General features: G+C 36.5%; 1 protein-coding gene across 1 annotated transcript in view; it reads left to right on the top strand.

The window, feature by feature from the left end:
• EIF4E (eukaryotic translation initiation factor 4E) overlaps nt 1-12,863 on the top strand; it is a 42,180-nt gene that overhangs the window by 21,635 nt on the left and 7,682 nt on the right. Inside the window, exons 2-3 of the mRNA XM_090267956.1 lie at nt 1,802-1,911; nt 8,452-8,547. Coding sequence (XP_090124082.1) covers nt 1,802-1,911; nt 8,452-8,547 — 206 coding nt within the window. The remainder of the gene's footprint in view (nt 1-1,801; nt 1,912-8,451; nt 8,548-12,863) is intronic.

Raw genomic sequence — 12,863 nt, 5'->3', positions numbered from 1 at the left:
GATTTGTTATGCCAAATTGTTTCACCTGATTCCTAGGGCATGGTCTTTCTAGAAGTTCATCTGAAAGTTGAGGATTTCCACCCACCCACTCTGGCTACATCTGAACTCAGTCTTCTTAATCCGGTTCAGCCGATAATGTCTTGGCTCAGGTGTTCTTTGCTAAGCCCCTCAGAGTTGCACTCTGAGCATCCTAGTTTAGGAATCAACCAAGGACCTGAGAGGGATTTTAAGATAGATTTATGAGGCTCAGTTATCTTCAGCTCAGTTTTACTCTGCTCCCCAAACCCACCAGCCTTATTGGTCCCCAACTCTTCCCTATTTTCTCTTCATTGATACTGTCTTTATCTGGAGACTATCATTAATTTAATCAAGTGGGCAAGGAATGGCATTTGGTAATTATCACCTGTGTGAAACTTAAATTGACTGTGATAAGGAAATACTGGTAAAAACCTTTGGTGATTTTAAGGCATTGACTACTCTGTAAATTTTAGGGCCTTAACTACTCTGTGTAAACATTTAAATTTTTTCAGTTAAGTAATCAAGCCAGTAAGTTCCAATTGGGGGATAGCACTGTGATCATCGGCAATACAATTGTGAGCAAAATTAAGACAGCCCCTGCTATGAGTGACTAGGATAGTAGACGGTAGTTCCTGGACATGTCATCTTGATAAGAAAAATGTATTTTGTGAAATAAGTGCTTATCACCTATCTGCTCTGAGATCTTTTAGATCATCTCTGAATTACATAGTCTTGTCAATGTGAACCTATATCTATTGTTTTGCTGCTTCCTTTTAAATACGATACCCAAACTCTTCTTGTAGCACCCTTCCCCTTTTTGGTATCAGCGTCTAGTGACTGTCTTTGGCCCTATGTTCTGTTGACACTGGTTTATGATAGCGCTACATGGAGCTATGTGGAAAACACCCGTTATCCCCAGGCTCCTTTCTTTTCTGACGTTAGATTACAGTATTAATTATATCTAACTAGAAAAAGATTTTAGTTTTAAGCCAGTGTCCAGCTTTTTTGCATAGAGCCACTTGAAAATGATGGAAATTGCTGAACTTCTAAGTTACTATATCGTAAGAGTATGACATGAAGGCAAGGCAAGAACCTTCATGTGTAGTATTGGCTTGATCACTTTATGAAACTTTTTGGTTATGTAATATAGTTATACTCTCCACACTTAAGTGGTATTTTTCCCCTTCCCCACTTTCATATATGTACAGTGCTTTAATATAATGGTTGTCAGAAAGGTAGCTGGTTTTCCCAGCTTTGTTGCATGGTCTGTAATAATCCTTTTGATAGTGGAAGATAACTATAGTATTGTCAGGTTTTTTGATATGAGAAACCTTTTTGTCTTAATGAAGATATGCTAGAATGAAGAGTCTGGAGCTTTTCGAAGAGGTTCATGTGTGGTCTCTTTTATATGAAATGTTTTTGTAATTTCTTCTTTATTTTTTACTTTATCTTCGCCTGCCGGAACACATGCTTATTGATTTTAGAGAAAGGGGAAGGGAGGGAGAGAAACATCGATGCGAGAGACAGACATTTATCGGTTGCATTTTGTATACACCCCGACCAGGTGACCAAACTCGCAATCCAGGCATGTGCCCTGACCAAGAATGGAACAAGCAGCATTTCAGTTTACTGGATCATGCTCAACCACCCGAGCCACACTGGCCAGGGCTGAAATTTCTTCTTTAAAGGATTATACTGGCACTGTTGGTTCAAGTAGATTTAGAGTATTGCTGTCTAAAATGTGTTAAGAATTTTTAAATAATGTTTTACTATTTTTCACTAGGAAACCACCCCTACTCCTCCTAATCCCCCGTCTACAGAAGAAGAGAAAACAGAATCTAACCAGGAGGTTGCCAATCCAGAACACTATATTAAACATCCTTTACAGAACAGGTAATTTTGCGTACACATAGCTTTTTGAATTAGGCATCAAGGTAAATGGTGAATAGGACAGATTTGGAGGGAAAGGTTACTAGATAAGACTAGTTTTAGATATGTCACTTTGAGGGTTCTATTTTCACTTGGATGACCCGTGTCCAGTAAGCATTTTTATGTATGAATCTTGAGCTCAGAAAGAGCTGGTTGAGAGATTGGTTTGAAATTCATCAGTCATTGGTGATGGTAATTGAAACCACAGTAGTAAATAAGTTTTTTTAAGAAGTGAGCTTGACTCAGGACAGGAGCTTTGATATCAGCAAATAGGGGTTTGTTTTTGTTTTCGTTTTGATGGTGAGTGCCATGGAGGGTATAGACATAGAAACTATAAAAATTATATATAGAAAAGTCAAATAATCATTGAATAATTTTAAAAGTCTCAAAGTGACAATTGCATTGAAACATAAAGAGTGTTTGCTAATGTAGGAGGAGAAAGTTTAGTTGAGTGTAGTTGATGGAAAAAGGTAGTAATAGTTTGAGAGTGAATAGAGTAGGCAAGAATAGACAGTTTGAAGTTGGCTATGAGGGAGAAAACAGAACTAGGGAATTTGGAGTCTAGAGGTTGGTTGGTTTGTATTTAAGACAAGTTAGGAGACATTAAGGTGAATTAAAGTTTCATAGTCAATGTATGTTTTTCCCAACTCTGCTCTAACTCTACCCCATATGTTTATGTTTTTACTGTCTGTCTGGTTTATATAATGAAAATGAACACATATTTACTGAGAGTTTGATGGTGGGAACAAAATGGCATCATGTAAACATTGTAAGAATCTGGAGGAAAGTAAATTGGAATTGACTTCTGAAGATTTTTAAGTATTTCAGTTTCTTTTTTTCCCCCTCACTTTTACTTTATTTATTTTAAAAATCCCATAAGCCTGGCTATAATTTAATTTCATTCGTCTAAAAAATATATTTTCCTTTCATGGTCTCACTTTTTTATCATTTCATTATCATGGGAGACCTACCGAAATAATAGTCCAAACATGTTCTATATATGTCATTTTTCATTGGAGATCTGTAGTTTAGCATATCCTTCAGTGAGGAACATATCCATTCTTTAGACAATGGGGATTGTCAGCTAGTGAGTGAGCCATCAAATCAATAGTCCATAAAGGGTAAAATCCTTCCTTAGGAAAGCACTGTACCAAAGGTATTAAGTGGAAATACTAATTAGCAGGAATTTTATACACTTCAACCTCATAGTAGTACCAAAACCCTTAAAAGTATTTTTTCATCTTTTCATTGGTATCTTTAAAAAGCTAGGCTCTCTGTGCCTTCTAGTGTATGTTCTTAGTGTTGCTATTACTGTGGGAAGGAGTTATCAAGGCATATATCCCTCACAGCTTCAAAGAAATCTACGAAAAGATTTCTGAAAAGCAGCCTCATCGGTACACAATCTTACTAAATCCTAAATGAAGTTGTTGAGGATTTCAATTTCTCTATAAATTCTACTTCTTGTTTAAAATGATAAATATCACTTGAAAAAATGTTCTAAGATGCTATATGGTTCAGATTTTGGTAGTTTTCTCATTTATTTTTATAAATATTGCAGAATTTATTTTGCTTTCTTAAACTCTAATAATTATGATTAAATCGGAATAGTACAATTATATAAAGTAAAAGTTTTCTGCTTTTCTCAGATAGTTTCTTTCCCTTTTTACTTTTCTCCACTTCCTGAAGTAGTCAGTGTTAAATTTAGTTGATATTCTTCTAAAACTTACCATTGTTCAAGTGTATACTTTTTATACAGGTGACCATACATTTTTGTGTTTTTATCAGGTTTGCATTAATGGGTATATAGATTTTTTTCTATTTACAAATAGTGCTATATGCATACATCCTTATATATTTTTGTACACTTGTGTGAATATATTTTTAGGGTAAAATTTCAGATTTTCTAGGTAAAAGACTACCTTTTAACAACCTTTATATACTGCCAGATTATTCTCCTTTACCAGCTTAGACTAACGGTTTTAGAGTTCCTCTTCTTTGCATCCCTGCCAGCCATCAGTCTTTGTAATTATTGCCAATAAGATTGTCTTGTTTTAATTTGAGAAAACACTTATTTTTAAATCTGTGGTTTTTTTTTCATTGAAGTTTCAAAACATTTTCATGTTGTATTGATCATTTGTGTTTAGTTCTTTTGGGTTATTTTTCATTTTCAAGCATTGTATATTAGGGATGCTAAATTCATCCAAGAGGAGGGGGATGAGGTTGAAAATGACTTATTCAAATCATCTGGCTTTTAACATCATCTATGGCATTATATTTTTTAGATGTTTTTGATTTTTGTGGAGTCAGATATCACCCTTCTTTCATGGCTTCTGGGTTTTATGTCAGTCTTAGGAAAACCCACATAATTATTTTAATAGAGCATAGTAGTCTCATGCATGAATGTATTATATTTTATTTAAATCAGCAATTCTTGACCTTTTTAGTCATATGACTTTAACACTTGAAAATTATTAAGGACTCCACAGAGCTTTGGTTATGATTTTTATGTATTCCTCTTACTATATTAGAAAATGTACCTGAGAAAATGTAGAACTATATGTTTATTTAAAAACTTATTATGTTAATTTTTTATGAAAAATATTATTCAAAATAAAATATAGTGGGAAGAATAGCAGTTTGGCATTTTTGTAGATATTTTCAAGTCCCTGACTTAGAAGTTAGCTAGATTTTCATAGCTGTTTCTGTATTCAGACTGTGGAGATAAAGACATAAATTGTTTCAGACAAAGTTTAAGAAAATATGACCTCATACATGTAGGCATTTGGGAAAGGGAGAATTTTTATTTTAAATCTTCGAGGACCTTGAGGATATGTTTATTGCTTTGAGAGAGAGAGAAACATTGATCAATTGCCTCCTGTATACACCCTGACCAGGGTTTGAACCCATAACCTTTTGGTATATGGGACAACGCTCCAGTCTACAAGCCAATCAGCCCACCCAGCCAGGGCAGAGAGGAGAATTTTTAATAGCGTTTTATAAAGTAACTATGAATATTCTCTTTTGATACTAGGTTTCTTGCAGTATGGAATCTGAAACTATATCCAAGAACTTTCTGTACTTTGTTACATTAAAATCCATTGGTCTGTCTTATATTTGGAGTGGATTTTTTACCCATACATGATTTTGCAACACACTGGTCATTTGGAAAGTATTGGTTTTAATGAATTATGCAATCTTCCAGATATTGACACTTTTTATTATATAGTATCAAAACAATAGCATATCACTACTAAACTCATCAGAAATGTCTTTTTTACATTTTAGTAAGTTGTCAAGCTCACAGTGGCACACACAGGCTTTCCAAAATTCTGATTTTTTCCTGAAAGCTCAAATTTTAACTGACAGTCTAACTCTGCTCGTTTTTCAGGAAAAAAAAAAAAAACCATGGTTTATCAGACATTCTTTCAAGTTTAAGATGGTGTTCCATGAAAAAGCGGCTAGTTCATGTCACAATTTATTTGCCTAAGAATTGTATTTTGGTATGCCGTAGATGTGGTTTTTCTTTTTGTACAGAATATGAAAAGGACATGTACACAGATTGAAATTTAATGAAGCCAATAATTTTTACTGCTTCATCAATGGTATTCTTAACTGAAACTGACTGTTGTTACTGTGAAAATTGGTGGTAATAAAAGATACAGTGTCTACTAGTACAGTTTGGTACCACTGTATTATTCTTGCTAAGGCACCAGCTGATTTACCCGCCAATGCTTTTACACCATTAGTGTAAATGTCAACACAATGAAAAATAAAGTAATGCCTTCGCATTACTTACGAAAATACCTTTTACGCATCAGAGCTTCTGAAAGTGTTTTGGAGTCTCCTATAGGTCAGCAAACCACACTGCTGATTTAAAAATTTCCTTGTTGAGTCCTGGCTGGGTTGCTCAGTTGGTTGGAGCATTGTCCCATACACCAAAAAGGCTGTGGGTTCAGTTTCTGGTCAGGGCACATACCTAGGTAGGTTGCAGGTTTGATCCTCGGTCAGAGCATGTATGGGAGGCAGCTGATTGATGTTTCTCTCTCACATAAATGTTTCTTTCTCTCTCTTTCTCTCTCTATATAGATAGATAGATAGATATTTATATCTATCTATATATCTTTTTATATATATATATATATATATATATGTATCTCTGGTCCCTGGCTGGTTTGGCTCAGTGGATTGAGCGTCGGACTGCGAGCTAAGTGTCGCTGGTTCGATCTTCCAGTCAGGGCACATCAGAGAAGGAAAACTCTGACTCCAAAAAACCTCCGCTGCCTTGCGGCATACCTCTTCAGGGGAAAGGCTAAGGGAGTAAACCCCGACAGAAAATCCGGAGCCGGAGTCCCTAAGGCGGTTCGACGTTGTAGTCAACACCGGCAACTCCTGCGGCGCACCTGAAGCCAAGCTGTATTGACTCCGTCTTTCCCTTGGATCCTTCAGCTGCGAAGAGAGGGGGGGTCTGCTGCATGGGCAACAGCAGACCCTCCATATCACCCTGCCCAGGCTCTGTAGCTTCAGCTTCACTGGAGAGGACACTCCAGCGTCATCGCAAGATGTCGATTCAACACGGGAGGAGACAGATACCGTGTCACTCTTGAGTCGGACTGCACAGCCATTCTCGGCGGTGCAGATAGACTCTTAAGAAGCTACACCATCGTCTCTCGAGACGGACAGCTGCCGACGACGACGATATATGTATCTCTCCCTCCCTTCTCCCCCCCCCCCTTTCTCTCAGATCAATAAACAGATCCTAGGGGGAGGGTTTTAAAAAAATAAAATAAAAATTCCTTGTTGATAATAAGCATTTAAGGCTTTTCCAAACTTTCCAAAATTAAGAACATTTGACTGAACTATTTTTATTATTGTTTCTTAAATTGAGGTGTAATTGACATATGACATTAATATATCACTTTCAGGTATACAAAATAGTGATTTAGTATTTTGTACAGTAAGTCTAGCTGGCATCTGCCACCATACAGTCACAAAATTTTTTTCTTGAGATCTACTCTCTTAGCAACTTTCAAATACGCAATACAGTATTATTAACTATAGTCCCATGCTGTATATCAAATCTCAATTGTTTATTTTATAATTGGAATTTTGTACCTTTTGACCACCTTCATCCTTAGTATTTTGGGGGATAAATACCTAGAAGTAGAATTGCTAGATCATATGATAATTCTATTTTTAACTTTTGAGAAAAGACTAAATTAATTTTAGAAATCCAGAGTACAGTACTTGAATGATATGTGTGTGTGTGATAGATTTTCTACCTTTGCTTATTGTGTTTTTGATAGTCAGTTGGCAAATACAAATTATCAAGTAGATAAAATATATCTTATTTTTATGTCTGAGATTATTAAGCATTAGTCATAGAGTTAATGAAATACCTCCATTTGGAAACCCTGTTGGACATTTTATCAGTGAGAAAATTTTTGAGTATAAAAGTTCAGTGAATATAATTCTAAAGATGAATTATCTTGGGATGATAACATTTAAGCTTTAATGTAACATGAGTTTATCTTCAAAGTATTGTAGTAAAACCTTTTTTAACAAGTATATACAGATATATAGAAGCCGGTATACATTATTGCAGAACGTATCTGGTAGCATTACTAATAAGTCCCTTTATTACTTTCCCATTTGTGTGTTTTTGAGTAAACGGAGTCATATTTAATAACTTTCCCTCTTTTTAGCACTCCCATTTCTTCCTCTTGGCATATACCCTATTGTTTCTTTGAAAACACTCCTTCTCTGCTCCCCACTTTTCTTTCAGTTACATGTCTCTGTTTTTCTTGAATAATTATGCTTGATTTTCATAGCACTTAGCATACTTTAATACTCTTGAGAAATTTTTGTGAACTCCCCTGAGGGATGAACCTTAGTGGGCCTCTGTGTATAACAGAGAAGTTGTTATGTATTAGGCACAAAATGCATACCTTTTAAATGGAAAAACAACAACAGCAAAACAGAGAAAGCTACTCATTATTTGCCACTGTAATAACTACAATTTAAAATTAATTTTGGTAAAATACACATACCATAAAATTTACCATCTTTTAAATGTACAGTTCAGTAATGTTAAGTGCATCCACGCCGTTGTGCACTGAAACTCTTCATTTTGCAAAGCTAAAACTACCCCATTAAACAACAGTCCCCCATTTTCCTTCCCTTAGGCCCCTGGCAACCACCTTTCTTTCTGTCTCTGTGAATTTGACTACTCTAGGTACCTCATATAAATGGAATAGTACACTGTTTGTGTGTTTTTGACTTTTATTTTACCTAACATAATGTCCTCATGGTTTATCCATGTTGTAGCAAGGGTCAGAATTTCCTTCCTTTTTAAGGCTAATAATTATATTGTATGTTTTTACCACATTTTGTTATTCATATATCAGTGCACACTTGCGTTGCTTCCTTTTTTGGCTATTTTGAATAATGCTGCAATGAACATGGCTGTAAAACTGCCTTTTTTTGACACTGGCTTTTTATTTTTAGATGGGCACTCTGGTTTTTTAAAAATGATAAAAGCAAAACTTGGCAAGCAAACCTTCGGCTGATATCTGAGTTTGATACTGTTGAAGACTTTTGGGCGTAAGTAACTCATTCATTTCAGGATGTTTGTTAATAAGTATGTAATTTTTAATTTGTCACATTTACAAAGTGAATTTTAAAGTGAAAAGTTAATAAATATTCATCTGTTGAACTACCGTCTTATTAGTCCATTTCCTCACAACTATTTGAATTGGTGACTATTCCTATCAGTTTTAGAAAGCTTTAGTCTTGGATCTTTTAACCCTGCACGTTCTTTATTCCTGAGCGGTACTTTGCTTTATTACCCCTAGAACTTCCAAGAACTTGTTGGAACTTGTCCCCTTTCTTGGTTGCCTGGATACATTTGCCCCATACTTGGGCATTCCAGAGCTTCGTTACATCTTAATTCCTGCAAATTATTTTTAGTGTAACATCTGGGATTTCTTGTTATAAGAATTTTGAGATTTCAAAAGTTTAAGTGCTTAATATTCAGGGTTTGTCAAAGAATGACAGTATCTGTGAAGGTTGTTTATTAATTTTATTATACTTTGTGATCACCTTCAAATATAGTTGAAATTTTTGAGATTTTCTTTCAGATTTAGCAAAATTAAGAATGGGGGTCATAAGCCTGTGCAAGACTTCAAAATAAAATATAAAGTTGTAAAGTCTCTTTCCAGAAAATTTGGAATATTCTCTTTTAAAAATTTTTTTATTTATTTTCCTATTACAGTTGTCCCACTTTTTCCTCCATTGCTCCCCTGCACCCAGCCCACCCCTTCTCCCACAGTCAGTCCCCACCTTGTTGTACATGTCCCTGGGTTATTTATACTAGTTCCTTTACTAAACCCTTGGAATATTCTCTTAAGAGTATATCATACTTGAAAAATGTATAGGGAGAAAATATTTGAGAACATGAAAAATAAAATCTGTTAAAATCTTTTTTCTTTATTGTATTTTTTTCCATTACCATTTATCCCTCTTATTCCCCTCCCAAAACATTTTTAAGAGCTGTAAATTACCAACAATTATCTAAAACAATCTAATTTTTGGATCTCATATATACTGAATAATTGGTGCTACTCTGGTGGGGTTTATTTTGTTGTTGTTTTGTTTTTTAGTTTTTCAATTTTTTAAAAAATATGTTTTATTGATTATGCTGTTACAGTTGTCCCAATTTCTTTTCCCTCTGCTCCCCTCCACCCAGTGACCACCCTCCCTCCAGTTGTCCCCCTCTTTTAGTCCATGTCCATTGGTTGTGCATACAGTTCTTCTCAACATCTTCCTGTCTACTCCACTCCTCACACTGCTTCTTAATTCCTGTACCATCTCCCTCCCTCTCCCCCGTCCCCCTCCCTGCTGACCTCCCCCCAATATGTTCCCCATACCTATAGTTCTTTTTCCGCTCTCGTTGCCTACTTAAGTTTGCCTTTGTTTCGATTCCCTAGCTTCTGTTGTTGGTTCTTGTGATACAGTTTTCATTTTAATGTTCATAGTTTTGATCCTCTTTCTCCTAAACAAGTCCCTTTAACATTTCATATAACAGTGGTTTGGATCTGATGAACTCCTTCAATTTAACTTTGTCCTGGAAGCACTTTCTCTGCCCTTCTATCCTGAATGACAGTTTCACTGGATAGAGTATTTGTGGCTGTAGGTTTTTGATTTTCATTACTTTGAATATTTCTTGCCAGTCCCTTCTTGCCTGCAGGGTCTCCTTTGAGAAATCAGCTGACAGTCTAATTGGGACCCCTTTGTACATGATTCTTTTCTTCTCTCTTGCTGCTTTTAAGATTCTCTCTTTATCTTTAATTTTTGACATTTTGATTATAATGTGTCTTGGAGTGGTTCTCCCTGGGTCCAGCCTATCTGGAACTCTCTGTGCTTCCTGGACCTGTAAGTCTATTTCCTTCCCCAAGTTTGGGAAGTTCCACTTCATTATTTTTTCACATAATTTTTCAATTTCTAGTTCTTCTTCTTCGCCCTTTGGCAATCCTATAATCCAAATGTTCGGTCTCTTATAGCTGTCCCAGAGGTTTCTGATCCTCTCCTCACTTTCCTTACTTTTTGTTTCCTCTTTCTGCACTGGTTGACTGTTTGTTCCTTCCCTATGTTCCAATTTATTGATTTGATCTCTGGTTTTCATTTCTTCAACACTTGTATGTGTTTTTGTTCATTTCAGCAGAGCTAGCCTTTATTCCTTCCCCGTCGTGTTTAATATCCTTTGTTAATTCTGTAAGCTGCCTTATGACTATAGCTCTGAACTGAGCCTCAGAAAGTTTTTCTATTTGTTCATCGGTTAATTCCTTTATTTGGTTAGCTTCATGACTGGTATTTCAATCATTATTCCTGTCATTTTGACCATTTTCATTTATCTTTCCTTCTTGAACGGGGCTGTCACACCTCCCATGTTGTCGGGTGCAGCGCCCTGAGCACTCTTCACAACCTGGTGACCTTTTTCATCACATTGTGGTGCTTTGTGTCGGGGCGGGGTTCCAAGATGGATTCCTGCCGCTACTCTCTGCTGAGAGACCGAGAGCCTCATCCTCCATCCCCATGCCCTCTGGGCCTCATAGTCCGAGGCAATGGGGGTCTGCCTTTCCCAGCGTTGGAATCTCGAGCTGCCGGGTCTCGACTGCAGCTAGAACTGCTCCCCTGGCGTTTCTTGCAGTCCCGCCGCTGTCCTCGCTGCTGCCGCTGACAGCACAGCCCGACCTCTCCACCCCAGTTTTGCCCCTCCTACCCATCCGGACGAGCACCACTGGTTTATAACTTCATACATTGGACTTCCATGTAGTTTTATTTTCTGGAATTTCTGGTTATTTTTGGTTTTGAGGTAGTTGTATTTCTTCTTAGTTGTGGAGGCAGACAGAGCGTGTCAGTCTAAGCCTCCATCTTGGCTGGAAGAGGCTATTCTGGTGTTTCAATGTAGCTCCCTGAATATGTTCTCCCACACAGAAGAAAGATTATAGTCAGCAAATTCATACATGTATACTTTCTCCAGGGCAGAAACAATATTCTTCTGTATATTTCTAGTGCTTTGCCCAGCATAGGCATTTAGTATGTGTTTGAATCACCGAAAAGAAAGAACATTGAATAATTAGAGAAAACTATAAATTGTGAGCTAGCTCACTTTATTGAAAGCATTGAATTTTTTTGAAAGTAATAGAAGTACATTTAAGCCCCCAATAATTCACAGGTCCAGTTGTCTAGTTTAACTGGTTATTCTGTTTATCCCTTCATCAGAATATCTTTTTCTTCTTTAAATGGATTTAGTAAAGAGTACTCTAAAACAGCGGTCCCCCACCTTTTTGGCACTGGGACCAATTTTATGGAAGATGGGAAAGGTGGGCGGAGCCCAAGTTCCCCTACTTCACTTGCAGAGGGGCACAGCAGGCCACAGAGGAGCTTAGGTGAGCTCTGCTCACAGCCTGTTCCTAACAGGCAACATACTGGCACTGGTCCGGGGCCTGTGGGTTGGGGATCCCTGCTCTAAAACATAGTTTCCACTTTGTGGAGGAAGAGGAGGAGTAACTCTTGAACCATTTCTTCCACTGAATCAAATTTGCTAGTTTGTTTGGCTTTCACCAGTATACATAATGTGTTTCAGATTAGAGCATAGCACCACACTTTACTTACGTGTAAGCAATGTCATTGCATAGTAGATTTTTCTACCACAATTTAGAGATATGAAGGAATTCTTCAGCTTTCTGTAAATATCTGAGTCACTTCTTTATCTCTTTTTTCCTAGCAAATTTAGTGGTAAACAACCATTGAGTCCTTTCGGATTTATCTAATTTGTGTTAGGATTCTGTTTAAATGTGCCGTTACAAATTCTCGTTATAAACTTATTACTAAGAAAGAAAACCTTTTCTACCTTTAATGCCATTGAAGAAGGTCACTTCTACACTATCCATTGATTTTATAAGAATTGTCGCTGATTTTACAGTAAACTGATAGTATCTAGGCCTCTTTTGTTGTCTAGTGGAAGCTGTCAGTAATTATGTAGTTCAGAAAGAGTGATCGTTAGGTACAGTGACTCAAGAAACCATATGTCGTCTTAATCTGTTTCATCCACATTGGATTTGAGTGTTATCCTGTGGCATGTTATCCAAAGGGTGCCAAACTCTTTCTGAAAACTGTGCTTGAAATATTCCTCAAGTGGGTTAAAATTGCATGAATAGAACCTGACAAAGGATAAATAACATCATCCATGGTCTATTGACATAGCTAATATCATGATTTCTGCATCGTGTATTAGAGACAGGCAAAACATTTTTACTCTGTTACCAATTTTGTAACAATTTTGCTATAAAAGACTTCAGGAGATCAGATGATTTTGCCTTCTACCTTCAAGCTAGTGGATATCTAAGTCGTCTAAA

Source organism: Furipterus horrens, unplaced genomic scaffold, assembly GCF_987537825.1.
Source record: "Furipterus horrens unplaced genomic scaffold, mFurHor1.1.pri manual_scaffold_2, whole genome shotgun sequence".
Taxonomy (NCBI): Eukaryota; Metazoa; Chordata; class Mammalia; order Chiroptera; family Furipteridae; genus Furipterus; species Furipterus horrens.
This window is presented reverse-complemented; position numbering and strand designations above follow the sequence as displayed.